Here is a 26978-nt window from a genome sequence, read left to right as displayed (position 1 = left end):
ATCCTGTCTACAAGTAAAATGAGGTCCAAACCAAAATTTCTCTAGAAATACACATTCATTACTTCTCCAGGGCAGACATTTTTTTCTGATCTTAAGTAAATAAGAAGACATCTCTATTATTCACATGGTGGAATGCAAAACACCTTTCTGCTGATACTTCAAAAGATAGTATTAGTCTGTTGCCATATTCTTTTAGCCTTCTGATTGTTTGCATTTTTGTAGTGGAGGCTTCTCATGGATTGTAACATAAACAAAGCTATTATTTTCACATTCCTCTCTGAGGAGGGACAACTGATGGACTTCTACTTTGAACAATGGGGTGGAGAGGTGGCAACCTTATTCTCCAATCCCTGGTCATTGTCCAGAATCTATATAAGAGAGGTCAAGGAAATAAACTTCCCTTCTTTTTGCCCTGACTACTTACTGTGTGAGTATCATTCGTTTCATGTCCCCTAGCGACATTAATCCAGTTTCAAAGCTCAGAATTGTTTATAAGGATTGCTACACATGCTCTGCTGCATGTACTTGGACTTAAAAAGCACGTCCATGCCAGCAGTGCAGGCACACAGTGTTATAAAACACAGCTGTTATATACACACAGAAAATTCTTCATAGCTTCTGGCTTCCAGAAACTTTCTTGCTTTATTAAATAGGCTAACACAAATATTTTTTACAGATCAACTGTTGTATGCATTTTAAACACAACTAGAAGTGATTATATTTCCTGGTACATAAATGCTTCACCAAAATTCACATTACATACATAATTCACATAACAGCAGTGGCCGATGCAGATATGAAAACCAGCTCCAGAGAATGTCAATGAGATGAGGAGCAGCTACCATGTGTATCAAACCTAAGAGATGCAAGTACAGGGTTAGTCGGTTCTGTTTTTCAGTCTCACTGTCCCACTAAAGCACCTTTTTTTAATGTTTGTATTGCTGCTCACAAATGGGTCTAAAGGGGTCATATTGCTCATAACGGACAGAGAAATACAAAAGTGTTTCCAGCTTTATCCAGCCTTCACCTAAGCTACACCAGTGCAGCAAGACTGGGCACTGACTATTCCTGCTGTGCTGGATAGGGGTTTATGGATTTCTGCGGGCAAAGGAACAGCTGCACACCGCACACCTAAGCCAACCTTCTCTTCCTTGTACCGCAGGCTCCTGGTGTCCATGAGTTGGGAATGCACCAGGAATTAGGTAATGAGATGCAGCTGCTCAAAGACAGAGTGTACAAGTCATGGATGGTTTTCCCTGCCCAAATTCCAGATCTGACTGAGATCCTGCTGAAGTGACAGCTTCTGCTTGCACATGGATGCAGTGTGGTTTTTGCCCCATGGAAAGGTATCCAAGGCATTCACCATCCACATCTCCACTGGAGCACTGCTTTCACAGTGAGTACCTCTTGGTCCACTAGCCCCAATATGGGAATTAAATGTTCTGCTTGCCACCAGGGCTACCTATCCCTGACCTGCTAACCAGTAGCCTCTTGGCTCTGTAAGCAGAACATCCTCTCTCCCCGGTTCCTTACAGCAGCAGCAATTCAGATGCTGTTATGTAGATGCTGGAGACTGAAAAACAGTGGATGTATCAAATTCCATAGCTGATCCACTAGGGGGATCAATTTAAGTCAATTTTTAGCAGGATTGTGCTTCTTGGGGCCCTCATTTAGGTGTTAATGCAAATGGCTTTTAAACACAGTGAAAGAGTGCGCCAGTTTGTTTCAAGGCTTGCTGTTCAGCACTGAGACAGACTCTTCTTCCCACCTGGGTTATCACACATCTTCCTGGTTAAGGAAGCTCTGCAGGTCTGCAGACCACATACATATGAACAAAATCAGGATATGCTGTGTATTCCAGTGGTTCTTCACTGGTAATAAATGTCAGACCCAACAAAATGGTAGATTTATTGCTGCCATTTGTTACTGCCCATTTGACATTGTTAGGATGGTGTTCAGGCAATGAAAACTGAATGAGACCCACTGTTCTAAGTAAATTCATGCCCATATAGCTGACATTTCTCACAAGCACACATGTGAGTTTCATCCTCTAAAACATCAACTGCAGAACCAAATCCTGCTTCCTCTACTTGTGCAATAAGAATCAATCAACATTAGAAGGGTTTATTATGGATTCCATAACAGTACATTTACCAAGAAATGTACTGTACTAATTTAAAAATATTTATGGCTTTGACAGATCCTTCCATGCACATAATTAGATTCAAACTCTACTACCAGTACTACCAAAATGAACTGCGTGCAGATCTGAGAATGTCTAGACTGTGGTTTTGAAAGTGAACCAAGCACAAAAAAAAAAGGATCTGTGAATATAGCTATCAACATAAAGTAACTGGAAAACCAACTAATTTTTGGCACTCCATTTTTACCACAGCAGACCAAGATCTCTCTCTATATATTTAAAAAATATTTGGAGTGATATTGATAGCTCAAATGCAGGAGTAGAGTAGCTTTAATCTGATGAAAATTGGCCAAAAAGGATCAAGTTTGATATGTGAAGAGGTAGAAGGAGAAAATAGACAGACGGAAGATCAACAAGCATTAGTGTGTGGAGGAAACTGGCACTACCAGAGCAAGACAGTTTCAAAAGGTGCTCAGAAATAAGCTGTTCCTAAGAATTATATAAAAATAACCATAATTTTAGAAAGCAATTGTTAAGGGAAGAAAACAGAAATGGCAAGACCAATCGTACCTACACAATTCATGGAATGCTACAGAAAAAACAGCAGCTGAGTTTGAGCCACCATATCACTACAGTTTTGTTTTCAAACCCAAAGACATTTCATAACCAGGACACATTACTTTCCATCATCCCTAAATTCCATATTCTTGCATTAGAAACATGCCTTTGTTTGACAGTGTGTCAGTGAACTTTGTTCTTCCACTGGAAAGCTTCAAAATGAAACGGAGTTCTCTACACTAGTAAAACATGCTTTAGATATTTATTCATAGCAGTGCCAACTGAACATCCAGATATAAATCTGTGTGTATCTAAATATATATATATAGAGAGAGAGAGAGAGAAGGGGAGAGAGAGGGAGAGGGAGAGAGGGGAAGAGGTGTATATGTGCACACTGAACATATTTTGGGTAATGTTTATCTTCTCACAGGAACAGAAAAATATTGTGAAATCTGTATATTTTTTAATGTATCATCAGATGCATTTGATTGCTGAAACATTTTTGTCCAAAATGGTAATTGTGCTTCTATAATTAGCCTCACATACTCATAGAATTAAAAAATATATATCCCAAATATTAGATTCTGGAAACACAGCAGAAATTGTTATTAAAGCAGACTGGAAAGAGTTTTCCTATACCATAAAGTGATACAGAGATGGCAGATTTTTTTCTGGTTTTCACAAGAATAGAGCAAAGAGCCTGTGGAGATTCAGCAGACAAAAGAAGAAGAGAAAAGAAGGAGTTTTTTATGTCCTCACATTAAAATATGTATTAGCTTTATGTTCACTGATAATGATTAATATGGAGCCAAATTACAAACAGATCAGAAACAAAGGTCTAAACCATGTAGAGATCTCTGTCTAAGAAAATCTGGGAACAGGATAAGTCAGAACTCATAAAAGGGAGTTATACAACAAGGAAAAAAGAGAGAATAGAGTATGTTTTTATGCTATGAAAGACCTCAGTGAAATAAAAGGAAGAGCCCTCTGCACAAACCAAACCAACCAAACAAACAAACAAACAAACACCCCCCCGAAATTATGGAACACAAATATAAAAATGGAAGACATTGAGGATGCAATCCAAGTAAGTCCTGAACAAAAGATATTCTGAAGGAATCTGTGCTTTTCTGGAAAAGCTTGTAAGAAATAATTCCACAATGGACTAAGGAAATATTCTCCTCTCCATCATTTTGCAAACAACATGCATTTTTAAGAATTTCTTTGCTTGTTTCAGAATGTCATTGTTTTCCAGTGAAGACCTGTTTGCCCTGATGGTTTTAGTATCTACAGCCAAAATCACAGTATGGAGAGGCACTTTTTCTAACCTAAATAGAACACTGCCCCTTTTACCGAGTCACTGATGGTTGACCAGAGTTGGAGACCTGAACTCAATACTCTTGATCTGGGGAAATATTCAATCATATGCTGAATTTTAAGGACACTGATTTAAGGAAAACAGGAGAAACTTGGGTTGTTCTCCACTGGAGCCTCCAGTTTTAATACATTCTTCCACGCATATATGGCAAGGCAATTTAACAACTGAATGCTCAGAGTATGTTGTCGTGTTTGTGTTTCTCCTTTTAAGGGGAGAAGTTATGGCTGGAACTGGGGGAGTAAAAAGCCAGTTAAGAGTATCTGGGGGACTGCCTAATTTCATTTATATTCCTACATGTCTGGTTTAACTTATTTTGCCACAGTAGATCTCCATTGCTGCCTTTTACAAGTGCAACGAAGAAGCACAAGCGCAAGCCCAGAGGAAATTACAGATGAAAGTAACTCAATAAGATGTGGCAGAGATAAGCCTTTTTTCTCCAGGTTAAATATATTTTTAATGACAAGAACAATAGGAGAGCAATTGGGTGCAAATAATACTGAAAATGCAGCAAATAAAGTAAATATTGCATATCTTATGAATATTAATATTAAGTGTAAAATTAACATTTGAAGGAGTTCACTGATCTAGTGGAAAAAATGGAAAGAATACAATGAATCCCTTTAAGAAGTTTTGGAAGAAACTGAACAGATATCATATTAACCTGGATTACCTTGTCTCCTTGTATGCTGATGCCAGGGGGGCCAGGAGGACCAGGCAAGCCTTTACGTCCCATAATGCCCTATAACAGTCAGTGAGGCAAAAAGAGAAGGATTAGGAGATAAACTCCTGGTAACACCATGGAAATAATCCCAAAGTCCCTGCAAGCAAAAAAAGTTAAACCTGTCCAAAGACCCTAGTTCTGATTCTTCTTTGGTTTACGGTTTCTCACTGTGGCTCTTCATAATTACCCTTGGCAATTTCTCAGGAAAGCAAAGGAAAATTAACTTGAAAATAATTAAAGAATAAAATTTACTCATGACACAGAGCAATATTTTCCTCATTTTTCCCCACACAGAAGACAACAGAAACTACGCTTACAGGACAGGTCTGTGCTGTTGAAAAGGGAGGCACAACAGCAGAGGCACAAAGGACCAGAGCAATAAAACCTAGTGTAAGTAAATCTGCCAGGTATTTTAGCTAGTTCTTGGGCACTATGGGCATATGCCAAGCCCCTGTGGTGCCACAGTCTCCAGGAGCACCAGTCATACAGAAAATCCTAAGTGGGCAGGGATGAAAGAAAAATCCAAAGCAGCACATGTTGATTTGTGTCAATACAGTCAAAGTCAGGTAGAACCCTTGTGTTTGCAGGCAGGCTAATCTAACATTTCAAAGTGACAAAGTGAAGAGTATCCTTTTGATTACATCAAGACAAAATTATTTTCCTTTTAAAAAAATATTTTTAATTGAAAAAGTTTTCAAAATTTGATCAAGCTTCGTAAAAGTTTCTATTAAGCTCAGGTTGGAATTTTGGTTACTGTCTTATAATAAATAATCACTGCAACAGTACAGTAAGTGGGAATTATTCAGCAGTGTGTATATTATCTAGATTTTGTATATGTTGAATATTTAGGCAGAAGTACAAGAAAACAGGGTCATCATGAAATACAAATTTATAGTTCTAAATATTTAACTTCTAGATATTAGTGATGTTTGAAAAGTCATCATTATCATCTCTGCAGGAAAAAAAAAAAAACTTGTCACAAGTTTTCACTATATATATATATATATTAAATGGGTGAGTCATCTCAACCACAAAGCTTCCTCCTTGCCAGGCTGAACAATCCCAGTACTTTCAGCCTTTCCTCATAGGAGAGAGACTATGTACAGGTCCTCACACTTGAAAACAAAATATGGTTTCCTCACAGACAACACATTTTTCATTCTCAAAGGCTTTGTGGAAAGTGTTACACAGTTGCAGGATTTTGACACTCAGTCCAAACTTGCTCTTTTCAAACAAGCTGTGGCACTGAAATTGTTGCAGCTTTCAGAAAGCAAGGTAAAACCTGGCATATCCTGAAAAAGTACTCATGACCTGTCGTTTATTGCATCGCTGGAGTTGGTAATAGCAATGTTTCTTCATTGAGATACTAGTTTATACAAAATGGCATTGGAGGGTTCTGTTACTCTCTGCTATTATTAAAAAGTTACAAAGATGTATCTATCTTTAAACTGACAGAAAGTGGAGAAATATACACAATGTTTCTCTCCATTGGCTTTGTAAAAACATTTGATGGATTAATCTGCAATAAAAAACCACCGGCAAGCACGGAATTTCTTATCATTATGTCTTTTTGTAATTATAAATCACTTTAGTGGAGGGAGAAAAAATTGTCCATATGTTGCATGCTGGTTGCTTATAGAATTAATTTTTTTTTTTTTTTTCATATTTCTTTCCTAATGGTTTCAGTTAAAAAAATCAATTGGATTTAAGTTGATTGAGCAAAAATTGCAAACATAAAATTCACATTTAACGTATTTCAGAGCACAAAAGAGTATCTTGGCAACAGCATAGATACAAGCAGAAGAAATGCATCATTTAACTAATTCACTGGCCTGATAGCTCTGTTCAATCTCCAGATGTAATCTCATAAAGTTTAGCTGCAAATGCAATTTTCATCCCATTAGTATTCTTCCTAATCCAGTTGGTAGAAGTGTATGGTTAGTGACCATGTTCACATGCTTGATTTCTCCTGAAGCTGCACCAATGTAAATCAATAACTGATGGAGATCTTTTGGCATCTGAGACATCAGGGTCTTGCCACCAGCATCACAAAAGAGCACAAAAAGCTTCAACAGGGCATCATACCAACCTTGGGACCCATGCTCCCCCATCCTGGTGGCCCTGGTGGCCCAGGATGGCCTCTAATTCCACGGTCTCCCTGAAAATAGTCACAGAAATGTCAGCCATCATCTAGTAAATGTCACATCCTCCATTCACTTACAAAGCAGTCAAACTACTGAGTATAAAAAACAAGCCAAACAAATGCTAGATAAATAAGCAGCTGCTTTATAGATAGGTATTAATTGAAAAGAAAAGAAAAGAAAAGAAAAGAAAAGAAAAGAAAAGAAAAGAAAAGAAAAGAAAAGAAAAGAAAAGAAAAGAAAAGAAAAGAAAAGAAAAGAAAAGAAAAGAAAAGAAAAGAAAAGAAAAGAAAAGAAAAGAAAAGAAAAGAAAAGAAAAGAAAAGAAAAGAAAAGAAAAGAAAGAAAGGCCCAAATTCAGGCACCCACACCATTTAAGCTCTAGGTAAAGAACAGTATTTCCCAAGCAAACATCCATGTGATCAAAATCACCAACAGAGTTAGGACTCTACTTTGCAGGCTTATCAGATACCAAGTTAAAACAAACAAACAAACAAACAAACAAACAAAACCCAAACCCAAATCAAAACCAAACCCCAACATTTGGAAACACTACCATTTTCCCATCACATTTTGCAGGAGTTTACCAGGATGGACAGAGAGCTTACTAATGGAACTGTGATCATGATGCTCTTTAGTGATACTGGGCTTGTTCTGACACTAAAGACATTTAATTTCCAGAACTGTCAAATTTAGGCATTTATGAAAACTAAATTAATTTTAATAGCATCAATGTAGATGAATAAAAAGAACAGCACCCAGTTTTTAAAAAAAGCCTTAATGTACATACATTTACTCTGATTTCAGAAGGAAATGAGGCTTAAGCTATATATACTCTGCCTGTGCTTATGCTTGACTTTGTTGGTTCTCTCTTTTCCTTCCAGTATATTTTGAATTCATTGGTTGATTCCAGCCAAATTTATCAGAAATGTACAGGCCTTGACCATATTAATTTTCAACAGTTTTGGTGGTCGTTGGATGTTAGGTAATGGAGACACATTAGCTTTTTGCTTTTACTGGAGAACAAAGAAAACCCAGAGGGGTTTCTTCCCTTAACCACCAGGCAGAGAAAAGGCAGCAGCTGTCTGGTCAGGAGAAAATGAGTGTAACAGAGCATGGTGCTGCCCCTTGTGTTGCAGACAAACCCAGCAAAGGAGATGGGGAGTCAGGGAACATTAGTGATAGGGGGAATCTGCCCAGAGACAGATGAGGCAGGTTTATTTTCCTCACACCATGATTGTACAAATGAGGAAATAGGCACACATTCAGCACATGATTACTAGAAAAGTCCCATCCATTCCTTGAAAAGAAGAAAAATACATCTATAACTGATAAATTAGAGATGCAGAATATTCTGAATTGTGTTTAGCTTGATATTCCTAAATCTGTTCCTGTTCAGGTAAGTACAAATAAAGAAATACACTGAGAAGCTGTTGATCATCCAATATATTAAAAACAGAGCAGAAGAAATCATATTCCTTGATAAAATTAAAAATAAATCATTATAAAAACTCTTAATTGGGCTTATTTTTGGACTTGGAAAAGCTGTAGAAAGGGCTGTGCCTGCAGAGGGAGCATTCGATCTAGGAGAGAGGTGCAAAATCACATCACCGATCACAAGTATCACTTGAGTTGGAGCAGGTAAAATGAAACAACATATCAAACAGCTTAAAAAGGAAAAACAATCAGAATCTTCTACTGATTCTCTTTACATTCTGCAAAGGATGTGTGCAGTCATCATAGTGACTGCTTTTAGGTGAAATTTCCAAGGTTCCATCTCTAGCAAGACATCACTCCAAACTGTGTTTTCAATCTATGGCTATGATACTCTCACGCTAAGTCCCAGCATAAGTGCTAGTTATGCAAACTTATCAAGGCCCAAACTATGCTCAGGTTTGAGGGATTTGGAGAGGTGGGAACTCTGATTACAAAGGCTAAGGGTTAGACTAAGTTTATAATGCTCTCCTTCCTGATGTAACACTTAGCTTTCGAATTTCATTTCCAGTTTCATCCAAAGCACTGGAGACTGACTAGTTGGAGTCAGGTCATAGGCATGGTATATGGATGCTCATAGCTTTAAATTGCTGTCAGGGTGACTGGGTAAAACTAAGTGCCATGTTCAGTCGGTAGGAAATTTTTCCTTCAGATAACCTAAGGGTTTTGTATCCTTGCCAGTGCATAGAACCAAGACATTGGCAATGTATCCATCTTCCTATCTAGGTACTATCCTAGTACCTTCTATAACCAAAGGAATATTTACTTGTTGTCAATGTCACAACCCCAATACAATCTTAAGCCCTTTGTAAGACAACTCTTCATGAGCAGAAGTTGTGCAGAGCAGCCAAAGCTTTCCTTGTCAAAGCCTCCCTCTGAAATCTGCCAGAGAAGCCAGAGTTAAGAGATACGGATACTGCATTAAAAGGTAATTTTAGGAGATCCTGGAATGCTGTGGCCTGTGAAACAGCCTGTGAGCTGCTGTGATGGAAACTGAATGGGAGGTTACCAAACATAAGTGATTCCTTATGGCCCAGTACCCAGTACACCTACAACCTGCTCTTGGACCAGCCCTGACCAAAACCAGCCTAAGGGTGACCTGAAGTCATCTGCCTTTTCCTCCCATGGGTAACACAGTCTTGCACAGGGTCGTTGCAGGTGAAGGATTGAATTTTAGCCTCACATGCTTAGTTAATACCAGATGTCTCATTGAAAAGCTCTTTTGTAGCGCTTTATAGTAATCCTCACAGTTTCTGTATTTCTTGGAAAAAGACTTTTATTTTGCTTTATGAGTTGTGAAGTGGAGCAGTTCTTTTTCCTAAGGTGTCATACTAAACTGTCCTTCAGGGAATTCATTTCAAAAACGATTAATATCGTTCCTTGATGAGGTCTAATTTATTTCCTGTATTGCGCTTGTAGACAAGCTTGACACCATCAGCAAAACAGTGAACTAGAAAAACATCACTGAAGCAAGAAATAAAAAGCTGAGTCAAGACACAGTAAAGTGTGGGATTCCAATGACTATTCTGTACTTTTTATTCAAGGAAAAAGATATTAAATGACCTAATGGTAAACTGAAAAGTAAATCTTGGATTTCCCAATATATTTCCTCATTTACCATGAAGTATGTGTATTTGATACTGAAACATACAGCAGACACTGCAATACTCTCTTTAGCAAGAGTTAATGGATATAACAGTATTCGTAAGAACAACATATTATTTAAAAAAGGTATTACATCTCTACTTTCCACATTTTAGTTCAAATAGGCTAGCCCCAAGCTGCAAAAGTTGTTTATATTGCAACTGGATCCAGCCCAAATGTTCGTACACTAGGGACTGTGCTAAGGATTTTAATAATCTTTCTGCTATCCAGTTACTTGCTTTATGTCGAGTGCTGGGCTCTTGCACTTGAATGTCTGTAACTCACCTCCTAGCTGGCAACAGTGCTTTTAAATCAAATTTTTATTATATTCTGACATTACGTGCTTCTGTTTTAATGCTACAGAAAATAGGGTTCTGCCAGGACTGAATGCATCCCACATGTTCCAATTTTGTTTTCATGTGAATTTGACCTCTGATACATAAAATTCCTGTCTAGCATTGTGCACATATGTGAGCCATTTCTGAAAGCAGAGAGAACAGAGCTTTGATTCATATGAGTGGAACATTCCTATATAATGATCCTCAAAGGAATTTCAAATTAACTAGTGTGTAAATTTATGAGCCTCTTTTATCAAATAAATGTTCTTTTTTAATATGCAGAGATTGTCACGGTTCTTACTTTTTTGGGGGGGAGGGGTGGAGGTATAACAGGTAGCTAATGCATTTCCATTTCATTTGAAAAAACCAGAATATTTTAAATTTTATGAACTAAGTCTGGGGGATTTCTTGCAATTCAAGTGAATTCTTTTTCCTTGTGCCACCTTTGCTACCAAGACGTTATGCAAAAAATCAGAATGTAATATGGGCAAACAGAAGCAAAAAATCAGGGAATCAGAAGAGACGTTTATATATTTAGTTTCTTTTTTTCCAGTGCACTCTTTACTATGTCTGGCACGGATAAAGAAAAGTAAATCAGACACGTTATATCTTGTTAGATAATGCTAGATAATGTAGCAAAAGCTACAGCTGCTCACTCTGCATAAAGCAACAAACATTTCACTCAACATGACTAACACACCAACCTAGGGCCATCATCAAAAATAAGCCTATTTTAAAGTAAAAAATACAATTTCATTTTTTATCAGATGTTTTTAACTCTTGAGCTTTTTATTATCCTGACACAGTGTTAGATAAGCATGACTCGGAGAAGGCAGGTTTGGTGGGCAATATCACACTGTAACACAAATAAAACATGTAGATTCGTGAAAACTTTTCATACAAAATTTGGTGTAAGCATGATTTGCCCTAATTGTGTTGTGTTACTTGCAAAGACAGCTATTCTGCAGGTCTCTGTTTTTCAACGACTTGGACCTTAGATTCAAACTACCTAATTCTGACAATTTTTGTGACAATGGAGATGACTTAACGGAAAAAAGATACCTTTAATTTAAATGGCAACCCTGGAATTGTCAGGAAACACAAGAATATTGAGACCTATTTATCAGTTTGGTTTTGCCTAAGATTAGGATAAGACAATCTATCCCTAGACTTTCCATTGTAGTATTAGTAATATTAAATATAAGGAAATTATTAGAACCTCACATCCTGTTCTCAGCTATTTCACCTTGGCTTGGTCAAATCTGGGTCACAGTAACAGACCTTTTGCCAAATTTATTATTAATTGATAATTTCCACTAACACAACTCTCTGCTATTATGAGATACAACGTAGGTCATATCTGCTCACAAAAAGATGCTACGAATAAACACGCTTTGCTAGCACCATGAAATAATTCACTCCACACATCTTGAGGAATGGTGATACTTTTTATGCTGTTCATGGGTGGAGAAGAGACCAACAAACAAGGATTTGATGTCTTTTTAAAGGAATATGAACAACTCTGTTCAACTGGCAATGATTAACATTACTTAGAGCCAAAAGTGGAAACTCTAAATACTACAGAATCATAGAATCACCAAGGCTGGAAGAGAATGTTAAGTTCATCGGGTCCAAATGCCAACCTTTAGTTCTTGCATTACTTGATGTGAAATGCCTTGTATTGGTATCCAGCAATTCAGAATAGAAGCATAAAGCCAGGTTTCCCAGATCCCAATGACATTGGGATTCTGTGGTAATTCTAAAATCAAGTCATTCTAAGAATGAACATCCTTCAATTTTTCCTCTATTGTGGATGTTTTTGAGAGGTTATTGCAGTTTATTTTAAATGTGAATTCTCCTGCTCAGAAAATTGAAGTTGGAAGTTCCTTCTGTTTGGGAAAAACTTGTTTGGGCAATATTTCTTTTGCTTCCTCCTGCGACAGGCCTGTTTCTTATTCGACATATGCAATGAGGAAATCATTAATAAAGCCACTCTGGGATATTTAAAAGCAATTTGTTGTATCATTCTAGTCTTAAGTCTCTCTTTCTGACTTTTTATAACATAACAATTACTATGTGACGTTTTAGGTGAGTTACATACTGCTTATAGTTTCCTAAGACTTTTGCTATTCTGTGTTTTATGAAAAACCTTGGAAGTGTTTCAGTGTTGTTCTTCTAATCACTTTATTGGTTTTTTATTATTTGGGGGTTTTTTTCAGTTTTGCCTCTAAACCAATACTAATTTTAGATAAAAGTTTACACTCTTCTCATAGGAATCCAACTTAAAAAATATCTCAGTAGTTCCATGTAATCATTAACTCAATTTTTGGTGTCATCCCTCCCACTTCTGTCAGAGAAAGGAAGGGCATAATTATTAGGCAATAGTGTGCTTGTGTTGGATGCTGACTTCCATCAGCACCTAGAAACAACCTGGGCTTTGGATGCATGGAAAACCTGCGGATTTGCATCCAGTCTGAGGATAAAGTGAGAACTAGTTTTTTTTCACATCAGAAAAGTCTATCACAAACTTCTCTCCTAACAGAAATGAAAAGTAGGAGAGAAAATGCTGCATTTTGTCATATAGCTGTCATTCTTATCCAATGCATTTTTTGGAAGATGTCTACCTTGTTTACACGTCAGGCACATTGGTCTAACATTGGACAAATACCTTTGGTCCAGCATCTCCCATGCCTTTTGGTCCTGGTGGTCCTTCAGGGCCTGCTTGTCCTGGAGGTCCCTGGTACAGCAGAGGAATAAAGCATGTCAGTAGTTGTCCTAAGGTACCTGTGTTCTTCAACAAAGAAGAGAATTTCTTCAGATTTCCATATGTACTGAGCAACAGCCATCCTCTGTCCCAGGTGGAAATCAAAAAGGACTCAGATTGGTGGAAAGAAGTATAACTCTTGACATAAGAACATTGTTCTCAGCTCAGAGAAAACTGAGAAAGCAGACATTGCTCCACAATTCATATGCTACAAACATTAGACAACCGAAATACCAGAGCTAACCCTTCTAAATTTAGGGGTTAGGTGACCCTAACACACTTGTGTGTATTTGTGTTTGGTAGTCTGTTCTCCTGAACTCCCTGCTCAATTCATCTGCCCCTTCAGCTGCCTTTCATACTGTTGGAGGCATTCCCAGGCTCCCTTTCAGCATTCTTAGGACAGATGGCTTTGACCCATCCTGCTGCTTACTTAGCCACATAAATCTTGTGTCTGACAGTGTTTTATTAAGTTGGTCTTTCCAGCTCACAGGGCATGGAATGGTAGGGGAAAGATGTTACTATGAGACAGCACAACAGAACCTTTGCACATCACACAACAAGAAATGTGTCAGGTACGTGGCATTACACCAGGAATTCTGAGTGAAAGCCTTGTGTAATAATTCCAATCCCAAAGGATCTTCTCAGCATCAGTTTGAATGATGGGAACTTGGAGCTGAGTAGGAACTTGGAAACACTTAGGTCCTCAGGTCCTCATGCCCAGTGTGTTTGAGAGTGCTTGCAGGGTTGTAGTATGAAAAAAAGGCTGGATTATACACATAAAGAAAATAGTGCTAGTGGAAGTTTGACATGTGGTGGTTGAAGGATGGCAACAGTACTTCCCATTCCTAGTGGAAAAGAGAGAGGCTGGTCACATATGTCTGTGTGGTTTTGGGTGACTGAAATTTGGGACCATATGTCCTTGTAATGGGATGTGCCAGCTGGAACACTCAGGTATTAAATCCCTCTGAAGCCAACTATCAGAAAAGCAAGAGGTGGAAAATCTCCAAATAAAAGGATGGCCAGTAAGAAAAACAGCTGAAAATCCTAGGAACTGAAACAACAAAATTTGGTCAAGCGGATGGTATTAGAAATCTTGATGAGAGAAGAGTACAGAAAAGGGAGGGACAAAAAATAATTCAAAGCAGTGATTAAACTTAAACATGTGTGAGCAGCCATAAAGATTTTTATGGAATTACATGGTATCCCTCTCATGACAATGAAATGAGAACCATTTATATCCAGTTCCAACTGCTTGTACCACTGGCTGTATCTAGGAAAGGGCTTCAAAATATCCATGAGCCATTTAAATTAGTGAAAGGGTGATTAACTGCACTTAGTTAAGTAACTAAATCTAAGCAACTAAATATTGAGTTATCATATATTAATTTTGGTGCTGGTGGTGTGTTTGGTTTTGGTTTTTTTTGGGGGGGTCGTTGTTTTGTTTGGGTTTTTTTTGTTGTTGTTGTTGAACACAAAGTACAGAATTAAAACTGTACTTACAGCTTCACCTTTGTCACCTTTATCACCTTTTGCTCCGTGGGGTCCAGGTGGTCCAGGTGGTCCTCGGTCCCCCTAAACACAAAATAGGAAGTCAGAAATCATACCACTACCTGGACTATCAGAATGTAAAGAATATTAACAAATATGTAAGGAAGTTATTTAAAATATTTTTGGAAGTATAGAGTAGCAGTTACCCGCTCTTGACAGTCAGTCACAAAGTTTAGGAATTTCTATGATTTTTTTATTGTGGTTTCAATTTAATCAATTAAGATTTTAGAAGAATAAGAATTTTTATTAGGAAATTGTTAATTTCTGGATTTGTACATCCAGAGAGAAATCTTCAGAGCCTTGACTTTATATTCAGCCCATACAAAGTTAAATTTTTTTTCAAAACCAAACTTTTATCCGTTTGGTGTTAAGTTTGAGCAATGAGAACTGAACTCAGAATACTGAAAGATGATATGCCAGCCTTAAGTTATATGTTGTACATTTTGCACTTCCATGTAATCACATTGGTTCTCTCATACAGCAAAGCATTCTACAAGGGAAAGTAGGAAAATAAAGAAATACAACAGTTATAAGAAAAAGATCAGCCTAAAAATGCTCTCTTATCAAGAGACAACCACTCCTGTTGACCCTTCCACTGACTCCCACTAAAGGTTTGTGCATCTGCAAAACCTCAATGCTTCTTTCATGGCCAGACGAGAAGCAAATAGCAAACTTTTCCTCTTTCCTCACTCCAGTGAGAGTTTTCCAGACATTTCATGAGAAAGCTAACTGGGCTTGCAACAGACTGTTCACAGAACCCAGGAACAGTACATACTGCTTTGAGGCATCTCTCAGGGTACGCCGATGGTCTGTACCGTAGATGCTGACATGACAGCACTGGCAATGGGAAATCCTCATGGATGCATGCAGGTCACACATCCACCTCCCTCTCAAGCACGGCATGGATACTGTGGCTCTACAGAGGGAAGTGCACCTCCACTCTGTCCCACAGAACCAAGAAATATTAATACACTTCAAAAGTGTTGTAAAGTGCTGTCAACAGCTCCTTGAGTGTTGTTAATGTACATAGGTATAACATATCCTCAAGAATAATCACATATAAATATACAAATATTTCCCTGTCCACTCCAATAAAAGGAAATAATAAGGAAAGTGAAACTACAAGGGACAGAAAACTGCTGTTTCACTGTACATTGTTCCTGTAAATTTCTACAATAATATAATACTTTAAGAAAGCAAAAAGAAAGTCCAGTTAGCAGCCCAGACCTCAGCAGCTGGTCTATCTGAATACAACGTCCATGTCTGGACATTTGGAAAACAAATCACTTTGTACTCTAGTTGGATATACAACTAAAAAAAACTTCCAAAATCTCCTGTCCCATGAATGTCTCTACCATCGACACAAATAATCTATTCTTATTAACCAATCTAGTCTTATCAGAAAAATGGAAGAGATGCTTTGGGTCTCCTAAAGATATACATCACAGGTTTAGGCTAGCAGGTAGGTAAATGAAGAAAGACAAGGTAGACACAGTGTTCTGGTTAGGATGAAAACTTGAAATTACTTTAGATGAAATGTGGATAGTGATGCAAGCATGCCTTATGCCTAAGTAAATTTTATATAGTAGGTCATTCTGTATGAATCACATCCATTCTTGAATCCAATGGGACAGTTTCACTGAGTCACTTTAAACACAGCCTGACCCAGACCTTAAACAGACCCAGATTCAAACTGTGTCAGCTCTTGAAGATGTCTCTTCATGTCTCCTAATTTTCAAATGATGGAATTCTGATCCACCTCTGTAAAAATTTAAACAACCAACATGCTTCTAGATCATAAATAGCTTTATAATGGAAGGTCAATTTCACCTCTTCCTGATTCTTAATATCCATAGTTCTTAAACCATGGATAAAATGAGAAATGTTTTAGAAATGTTTAATGACATTTTTATTTAGCAAGAAAGGAAAACATGTATCATGGGTTCATATCTGTTTTTACTTCTAATCTCACTACAGTAAAAAACAGCCAAACAGATGTTTTCATTCAATGCTAGCAGGCCACTGTAAATACCAAATACATGTTAACAAAATCTCTTCTGTGAGAATTGGGATTTTTGTCAAGTGTCTGTGTTTGCTATTAGTAGCATAACTATAAATGCTATAAATCTACTTAGGTCAAATCTACAGCCAAATCTTTTATAAGAAACAGTTCTCTAGTCCAGATTGTTTTGTTGGGATTTTTTAAACAGTCACACAAGAGACGGCGCAGGAGCAATTCTGTGATTACTGCTTCCTACAGTTTTGTGGTGGCTGGAAGAGAAAATCACAATGACTCACTCTAAGTCAGTGTACTGGCAAGAAAGCAAATGCCTTTGATGCCACAGATAGACTGCTAAATGAATTAATCTGCTTTTCCACTCTTTCCAGGGCAGGTTCTAAAGTAGCTTTACAAAGCAGTAACATAAAGACAGTTGCTTCTACATGCTTTCAAAACAATAACAAAAAATGTATATAAACATAAATCTTGCATACATGGTCATTATAAAGAAAATAAAACAGCTGTCATAATCAGAACCTAATTGATTAAGGATATGACCGGACAATTAAGTAATGTTCATCACTTCTTTTCATAAGAATAACAGAGTGAAGTAATTTCTAGATTATAGACAAAGGAAATTTAGAGTTTTCAAAAATCGGAAATAAAAGTTACTGAATGGTTTAATGTGCTATTCAGCATCCTCTGGTAGGGGTACTGGTAGAACTGTGTCAAGCTAGGAGTCAATACCATTACTGGTATTCCTAAAATGTTACCATGCAAAAGCTATTGAATTAAGTAGCTATATTTTGAGCTACATTGTGTTAGGTAGGCATAAACTACTTGGTTTCTGAATTTGGATCTAAAGTGAAATGATGGAATTGAGTGGAATATTTTATATGCAGACATATAAAGTGGAAAAACAAAACAAACAAACAAAAACAAAAACAAAACAAAACACAAACAGACACAAACAAACAAACAAAAAATAGATGCTTCTGAAGAAGGTTCCCAGTTTCAGTCTGGAAAGGAGATCATAGGAATGGTACCTTTCCCCAAAATACTCCCTTATCAGAAGTGTTCAGAAGTCTTAAAGAAAGTTGCAAACCAGATCACAAGCGACAGAAGTACAATATGATATAACGTGTTAGCAGGGAACAGGTGAGTTTGAAGAACTGCCTACCTAATGAATACTTCCTGTGGGAAGTTTGCAGGGTGAGATACACTGGACTAGTTATTTATACAGACTCGTGTTTCTTCTTTGTAAAGATAATAAGTTTATTTTAAAAATAGACATAACCTAGAATGATGGAAAAGTTGAAGAATTGGTGAATTCCTTTACTTAAAAGGTTCAAGTGGTGTCTATATTTTCACTGGAGTTTTGCATCTGTCTCACGCTTATTTACTTTCTATCTTTTGTCTAAAAACTCCTACCGTTGGTCCCATTATTGAATTTCCAGGAAGTCCATCATCTCCTGGTGGTCCTTTGTCTCCTGGATCCCCCTATCCAAAAAGAAACAAATCCAGAATGATATTAACTATATTCAGTTTTAGCTTTGAAAATTTTACAGAACAAGTATTCTGTTATTTCTTACAGTGACGATTTTTGAGCTAGGAAACATGAAATCAATATTTCTAGAGGAAGATTTTACTACCTTGATTCTGACATCTCTTACACTTCTGCTTCTCCCTAGTTGTGTAAAAGAGTTTGTTCTACCTTGACAAATAACTGGAAGGCTTTAGTTTTCAGATGATGGTTGACTGTCATCATTCACTTTGAGAGGTGAGATGCACCTGCTGCTCTTGCCTGCTTTTTGCCCACAAGCAGGCTGCATAACCTTGTTTCTGCCAGAGCACATAGCAAGGAAATTCAAAGACAGGTGCTGAGACAGAGTATGCTTAGAAAGCCTGTAGATGCAATGGCACAGCACTTCTAAATCGCAGGTGCAATAGTCTGAAGTCTCAGGGAGAAACTCAAGTTTTCCATAAATACTACACAGCACAACTCTTTGGTAACAGCTCTGTCAGTGGCTTTCCTGGAGAGCAATCAGGCTTAGAATTCATGTTCCTTACGGCTTAGAATTCATGTTCCTTACGTTAAACCCTTCACGGTGCAAAATTTGGCTCCTTCTAGTGTTTACACTTTGGCAAGAGATGTTTCACTTTACATTAAGGAACTTAAAAAGAAAATCTAAATTTGCAATGAAACATTTGCAATTTTTCAGTGAGAATAACATGCTGTATTTCAGGAAACATTCACTAGGGAATGCAATTAAATGCTCTATCAAAACCACAGAGCAGCCGTAACCATGACAAAGAAATATTAGAAAAAACAGCTTTCTAATGTTACTGTCTCCATATTAGTAATGATTGTTAAGGGAAATAAAACCCCGGTCCCCAAACATGGGTGTAGCTTAAAATAAACAAACTCCCAGTGGACACAACCATGGCTGCCCAGGAGTTAAGACCTCTAGCAGTCACCCATCATCATCTCAGATACTTAGAGATGTCCCCAAAAGACCTCAGACTCACAGACATAACTCCAAGCTTTGAGAAACATTCTCTGCACTGGAAATTGATCATGTCTGTCTTCTCAGCTGCATACACCAGGATGTTTTAGGAACAAAATTAGTAGTTAGCATTGTACTTTCCACAGCTGATAAAGAAAACAGACCTGTGTAGCCTGTTACATAATTGATCAACTGTCCAAAAACATAGTAGATATTTGCTTAAACAAAGAAGTTACCATGCAGCTGAAGAAACAAAGTTTTGTATATTTTCTAAAAATCAACTTACATTTTATAATTACCCCAATATTTGTGGGTTTTTTTCATCAACTACTGCCCATATAAGCCCTGCTTTAAAATTTAGTAAAGAATTTCAAAAGACTCATACAGATGTCATTGGATTTTGGATAATGGCCCATCTGCTATGAAAGTTGTATGAATGGTACTGAACAGAATAAAACCATAGTGAAAAAGGTAAGGAAGTCTACAAAGTTATTTTTCAGCATGAATTTCCTAATAAACAATCTCAACTCCCTTACTTGTCTATTTAAAAATGTCACAGTAACTAGAAAAACGTGAAGGGAGACTAATTTAATGAAACCTGTCTTCATACAAGTTGTGCCATTCAGCATGTCACCTGTATTCTCCTCACATAAAGTTTGTCACGTTATTAAGGTTTGAAACCAATATAAGAGATATGAGCACCTCAAAGGCTTCTTTTTTTCTTCTGTGTGGTTACATTTTTACTCCAGGTATATCCTGAACATTTTGCATTTTTGTCTTTCTTTCTCCGTCATGCAAAAGCAAGTCCATAATACATCATATCCCCCTGTGATGTCCTATTGTCAGACTGATGAGTGCATTGTACCCTCCTGTGCTTGTGGGGTGGGGCACATACATTTTTAAGGAAGAAGAAAAATGGGGATGACATTGCTTCAGAATGATGCAATACACATTAGTGATTCTCTCACTCTAAAAACTAACACCAAAGGTGAGAAGTGTCAATTAAAGTTGAAGTTACCTGACATATTATAACAAGAATAATTCAAGTAACAAGACTACTTCATTATTTAAATACCACTGAATTTTCAAATATTTTTAAAACCTTCAAAGTTAGTTTTATTTTTTGCTGAATCTGCCTATTTTACTCAGCAAGACAAGTGCCACTTATTTCAGGTACATTTTTCCTGTAAAGAAAATGAGATGGATGTAGCCCTAGCTATCTCATATATGACATTTCATCTCAAGTAGTACCTACAGGCCAGCTGTTCACTTGGAAGTGACATACAAACACTCATTTCAAAAAAAAAAAACCAACAAAACCCCCCCCCCCCCAAACCCCCACTATATATATATCTATATATATATCTCTATATATATCTATATATCTATATATCTATATATATATCTATCAGCATATAACACCCTAGAACTATACACAAACATATTCTTCCAGGGGTTTAATGTCATCTTTTAAGAAGCAGAAACCATAGCAAATTTGGAAGAAGAACAACTTCAAACTGATTCATTTCATTGGAGGGACCAAAACAGAAATCTAAGAACTTTTTTTTTTTTTTTTTTTTTTTTTTTTTTTTTTTTTTTTTTTTTTTTTTTTTTTTTAAACAAATGACTTCAGGAGGAAGTAACTATGTACAAGTTCAGCATGCTATTAAAGGGCCTGGCCTCCAACACTGTTAATTTTTAATACTTTTTAGTCCTTATTTCTGAAATTCAGTATTTTTGTTCCTACAACAAGGAATTTTAAGTTCTTTAAATCAGATTCTTTTAATTTTGACAGAAATGTACACTAGAAATTTCCAGTCTCTGGTCTCTAGGAAATATGTGTCAGACAGACAGTCACCTTTGGTCCAGGAGGTCCCCAAACAGATGATCCAGCGACACCTGGGAGTCCTCTCTCTCCGGGATCACCCTGTTACAAAATGATATAATGTCGACTTAGACAGACTGTTTTCCTTTCTGAACTGAAAATATCTACAATATAGTTCTACCTGCACAACAAGCAATACTGTGAAAAATACTTAAATAAACTTATTGTTCTTATGAAAGCTGGTCTAAGTTCCATGTTTTAAATAACTATTGGTTGAACTGTGTATTTGACTTTTTTTAGCTTTAATTAATTTTTTGTGTCTGGCGTACAATCCAATGGAATAACAAGAACACACACATTATTTCAATTTTGTTATAATTCATTCAGAGCAACACTTACAAAATATAACAGAAAGTTCATGATTCAAAGTAAAAATTTGCGAAATACTCATGTTAGAATCACTTGGAGAACTTTAGCTTATCAGCGCTCATGCAAAACTGTAACATATGTAATTATATCTGTATTCTTTTTCTCCTTGAGACTTCTGTGTCATTTAGGACAGATGATGGAAATATTTCTGCTTTCCCTTTGTTCTGTTAAGTCTCTAAGCATCAGATGTTTGAGAAATGTTTACACTGGATAAACTCCATAGATTTTAAAAATAAAATACAAAGAGAAGGGTTACCATGGTTGAGCAAGCTTACTTTTGGTCCAGCTGGGCCTTTTGGTCCTGTAAGACCAATTACTCCTTTGGATCCTTTTTCTCCAGGGTCACCCTGAAGAAAACAATTTTTTTCAATCACAGCAAATATTCATTCCCAGCTGCAGCTACACAAATAATCAAAACCACAACAACAATTATTAACCCATAATTAGAGAAATGTTTAGATGCTCCACTCCAGCTGAAATCCTGCTCATTTCTAGAATGTGCCCAAATGTCCTAAATTGTATGAAATGGGAGATAAAAGTTGTCTGTCTACTAATACATCTTCCCAGGCTTTTAATTTCATATTAAGATATCTAAGTATTCTTCTAATTTTTCTTAGCTTCTCTCTATCAACATACTGGGCTTATCTGTCACCTCTGAACTTTAATGAAAATTCTGTACTGAATTTTTAGGAAATCTCTACTGCCCTATTAACTTTAGGCTCCGTGTTTAGAGTCCGATTTTGCTGCACTTGTTCAGGCTACAGAGCACACTGCTCTCTCTCCTAGATCCTTTTAAATTATCAGCTAAAATAGAGTTGATACTTCTGATATAATGAATTAAAAAGTAGGTCAGAATCCAAACTCTTATAAAAGTCTGTAGTATTTCCCCAGTGTGCATGTCAAGGCATACCTTTTGACCTATGTCTCCTTTTCCAGGGGGTCCTTCTGGGCCTCTTGGACCTTGATCTCCCTTTTCCCCCTAACAGAGATTAAATGATTAATTACTTTTCCTGTAGTTAATTTTACTGATAAGACTTATGAGAAACAATGCTTGCATAAATATTTTCTCCGAAAATGTCAGTAAAGACCTGGGTTTTTTTTTCTTTTTTCCTACAAAAAAATAAAGTATTCTGTCTCTTAAAGCCCTTGCAATCTCCTGCATTCATATTCCTTATTTTCAGAGACATTTGTAATAGTGCCATTTGTAGCTGCATCAATCTTTTGTAGGAAGGATTCCATGCATATACTTACAAGAGGACAAGAAATACTTGCAAAGTTATCAGAAAATGTCTTGATGGACCAATTCTGAGAAGTAATTTTAGACATGTCTGTGGCCAATGGCCAATCCAGGCTGAAAATATTTGCCAGGAACATTACATTAAATTACTCACAAATAGCCCACACAGAAACATTCTATTAAGGAACATTACCTACAAAATATTTATGCATAATACAAGTCAGATTACTGTATCAGGATATCCCTAAGTAATTTAGAGAGTGAAAGGTAACTTAAAATGAGGTTAAAATCCATTTCTGATTTGAACTGTTGATGAGAGTGATATTACAGAGCCTGTTGTTGATAGGCATCAGTCTGGATCCCACTTTAGTGAGACATCGTCACACCTGCAAATAACTGCTGTAGTATCACCTTGCTACTCCCTTCAGGCATCCAGCTGTTCTTTGCACTGCCCTGAATACCCAGGTATCCTGGGGTGACTTTATGATGCTGGTATCCCCAATTGTCTGCTCTGTTTATTATGTTGTCTTGAGTTGCAATATATAACCAAAAGCATGTATTCTATTCCCAATCTGTTGAAACCAGTTGAAGAGGTGTTTTTTTCTTTATCTCGGGGAGGGTGCCTTCTGTTACTGGGCCAGCTATTAAAACTAGGTGGAGCAATGTTCCTTATCTCTTCCATTACCCATCCTCCCTCCGGGGGATATCTTCTGTTAATGGGCCATTAAGGCTCAGCACACGACTGATAAAATTACATCATCCCATTGTGAGACGCTCCACCCAGTGAGAGGAGCCAAGCATTCCTACCTAGATAACAGCTGAATTCAGAACACCAAAGCAGCTTGTTTTTTCAGTGGATTTCCAGAGGAAAGACGACCCATTTCGCCACCATTGGACCCTTCTATAGGATCACCTCTATACAGATGCCCACCTTCCACTCCAGGAGGACTTATTTGGACTGCTTCCAGCACCCTGACCAGGGTGTCAGGTCATATTCTGACTCTGTCAGTGTTTCTAAGATTTATTTGATTGTTTATTTGCTTTACTACATTTGTATTTTTAATATTACTAGTAAAGAATTGTTATTCCTATTCCCAAGTCTTTGCCTGAAGGCCCTTAATTGCAAAATTATAATAATTTGGAGGGAGGGGGTTAGCATTCTCCATTCCAAGGAAAGCTCCACCTGTCTTTTCCAAACTAAGACAGATGTATATTAAATTCTATACCTTTAAGACTAGTTCTGAGAGCAAAGGGGGAGAAAAAAGCAGCGTGGAGTTTGTTTTCAGAAACTGCCTGACTCCTATGCATTCTGCTCCTGGACTGTCATGTTCAGCACAGACAGACAGCAGGACATAGATCTCCTTTGCTTTTAAGTGTGTTTTAGCTAGCTGAAGCAGAGAAGCTCCCTGGACTGTTTTTTGTATTTATGTTTTTCTTTTTCAGAGAGACAGCGAGATTTCGCTGTGGCCCACCGGAGCCTGGACCTTGGCATTTTCCAGCACCAGAGGGACTGATAAGAGACTGAGCGAGCCAAGCTACAACCCACAAGAACTTTCTGAGTTTGCCATCTCACCTCAGAGCAATGAGAGGTTTTATTGTGTCATATTATTAATTCTTTATGCTTGTAGGCACTTTGTTTGTTAAATTTTTTTTCCACCTTTCTCTAACAACATTTTTTCCCTGGACTGATTGCGGGGTGGGGCTGTTTGGGTTTGCTTCCCAGAGGGACCCTATTTGGAGGTTTCCTCCCAAATTTGCCCTAAACCAGGACACCAGGGTAGCTGCTCAGTACTACTATTTTTACCTTCAGTGGGTTACAACAGGGAAGGTGATAGCAGAGAATTAATCATCAGAGTAAAGCCAATATACAAGAGAAAAAAATCAAAAACCCAGAAGGACCATCTGTAACTTTAACCCGACATTTACTCTCAATACTGATGCACTTCTGATACACTGGAATCTTACTTTTTGAGCAGTGGATGATACAAGTGTTAAAAATATAACTAAGTAGCAACAGAAATGCTATATATTTTCGCACAGTGGAAGGCTTACTGCTTCAGGCTAGAGCTTTTCGGACTGGTATTTTCACTTCTAGGTGACAAAAATGTGAAGTTGCATTCTTAATAGATATTTATTACAGCTATTCAAATATTTTCTGATTTAAAGCCCACAGTCAAAAATGCTGATTTGCTTACTCTAAATTATGTTTAGTTTATCAATTCTACATGTCAGCCAGCCGCTACCCTCACCTAAGAGCTGCACAGTAGTGGTCTGGAGGCACCTGGATTCTCAGCAGCAGTTAAAAATCATGCAAAGCACTGGCTTTTGCTTACTCAGCAGCTCGTTCATTTTGGAAAGAGTAAAATTAAAAGCTTTCATTTTATTTGCTCTAAATTTACTATTTTGGGCTCTCTGCTTTGCACCCCTCTAAATGACCATTTTGAATTTATGCTTCTTTTTCCAAATGTGGTGGAGTTTCTCTTAGATGCTCAGAGTTTCCCTTGAAAACAAACAGCGCTGAGTTCAGCTGTTTGTGCGGGTTCCTGCCCCACGGCTGACAGGTTTCAGTCACAGCTCACCACCCTGTGAGATGCCCTACATACTGAAGGAGCATTACTGAAGGAGCATTACTTCTCACCGTCAGGAAAGACCTGAATAGGCCACAAGGAACAGACTAAAGACATGAGCTATCTGCTCTCCAAGAGGATTGTGAAATTTAACAGTAGTCAATTGCCCACAAAAGGCTCAGTTGCTCATTCAGATGGTAACTACTGAATAGTTTGTTGGACACATCTCACCCAGTCCCTCATCCCTGGCAAAAGTATCGGCATATGCTTTCCTCAAGGGTGAACTCCTTACCACTGCAAACCTGCAAATAATCTGTTCTTCCTTCATCACCATTTTTGTACACCTTTTACACATGGTAAGATAGATTTCCTTACCTTTTTCCCCATCAACCCCTTCTCTCCCTTCACCCCCTTCTCTCCTGAGGGTCCTGGTAGACCTGTATCTCCCTTAAAGAAGAAAACATTGTTATGCCTGCATATTTCAATAAATCTTTTATTCTGTAAAATGGACCCAACAGTTTGTGAAAATATTAAAGACAAACAATATATTTCCTCAAATAAAGGTTGCTATTTCCAGTAAGTTAATATTCTCCAGAGACAGTAATTTTAATACCCATAAAATAAGTTTTTGAAATTTCTCTCTAAGTTTCCCACCTACTTCTTAAATGTTGGACTTGTGTTGAATAAATTTATATTTATTCAGTGAATAAAGCCATGACTGGATGCTGTTTGTTATTCCGTGCACAAGAACAATATTACATGAATGTAATTTACTTGCTAAGTCAAACAACTGGCACTTGAAGGATAGTCAGCCAAAAATGTCTGAATGGTGTTATTGACTGGGCACTAATCCCTCACCATTTGTACAAGCTGACCAAGGCATTACTTTTAACATTTACCACAAAAGGTTGAAAGAATTCATAGGAAGCTGTCCTGCCATGCACTTCTTTCATGATCCAAAAAACAAATCATTAAAAATGAGATGTCTGTGCCACCTTACCTGATTTTGGGAGCCCTACTTAAGCCATTAAAGATATGGTTTACAATCTTCAATATGGCATCTGAATCCAAAGCTTTAAGTGTTTAATGTCTCTTCCAATGCACAGGCAGTACAGCCACCACAGTTACACAGACTGGCTTTTTGTTTCCAATCAGAAAAAAACAGGGGGACAGAGTTAGCAACCTTTCTAACAGGCCCTGGAGAGACCTCACTAGACTAGAAAAGATTAGGGGAAAACTTTATTCCAGTTATGGCAGTGGCAATGCTTTGATGACCGACACTAAAATTCCTTCTTATTTTGACCACAGCTAATTTATACCAAAAAATCTTCTACTTAGTTTATCACTAATTATTGGAAGAATCGAAAGACCATGCAAAGAACAATTAAAAATAAAAGCAGGCTCACTTTAAGTCCTGATGAGTTGGTTCCTGGAAGTCCTGCTTCTCCTTTTTGTCCAGGTTCACCTGGTTCACCCTAGCAACAAAAAGTCATTAGTTTAATAAGAAACACAATTTAGCTTTATTCACTACTTGCACTATTTAAATAGCTGCTTACACATAGAGACAGATGTGATGATATTCTACAATTCTATAATCCTAAGTGATCAAGTTTTCAGACAAGCAGTTTTTAACTGGAAGATTCTGTTCTTTAAAACTGCTTGTAACTTGTAGGTAGGGCTGCATCT

At 37.3% G+C, this 26978-nt stretch overlaps 1 protein-coding gene across 1 annotated transcript in view; it reads right to left on the bottom strand.

Annotated features, from left to right (window-relative positions):
• The window catches only part of COL28A1 (collagen type XXVIII alpha 1 chain), a 58230-nt gene that overhangs the window by 8032 nt on the left and 23220 nt on the right, over positions 1 to 26978 (bottom strand). The window contains exons 17-26 of the mRNA XM_040061496.1: positions 26699 to 26767; positions 25668 to 25739; positions 22399 to 22467; positions 21764 to 21835; positions 21093 to 21161; positions 18159 to 18227; positions 14681 to 14752; positions 13085 to 13153; positions 6890 to 6958; positions 4750 to 4818 (exon numbers count right to left, since the gene is read on the bottom strand). Of these exons, the coding sequence (XP_039917430.1) occupies positions 4750 to 4818; positions 6890 to 6958; positions 13085 to 13153; positions 14681 to 14752; positions 18159 to 18227; positions 21093 to 21161; positions 21764 to 21835; positions 22399 to 22467; positions 25668 to 25739; positions 26699 to 26767 (699 nt within the window). The remainder of the gene's footprint in view (positions 1 to 4749; positions 4819 to 6889; positions 6959 to 13084; positions 13154 to 14680; positions 14753 to 18158; positions 18228 to 21092; positions 21162 to 21763; positions 21836 to 22398; positions 22468 to 25667; positions 25740 to 26698; positions 26768 to 26978) is intronic.

This window comes from Hirundo rustica, chromosome 1 (assembly GCF_015227805.2).
Source record: "Hirundo rustica isolate bHirRus1 chromosome 1, bHirRus1.pri.v3, whole genome shotgun sequence".
Classification (NCBI taxonomy): Eukaryota; Metazoa; Chordata; class Aves; order Passeriformes; family Hirundinidae; genus Hirundo; species Hirundo rustica.
Note: the sequence above shows the minus strand (reverse complement) of the source record. Positions and strands in the feature narration are given on the sequence as shown.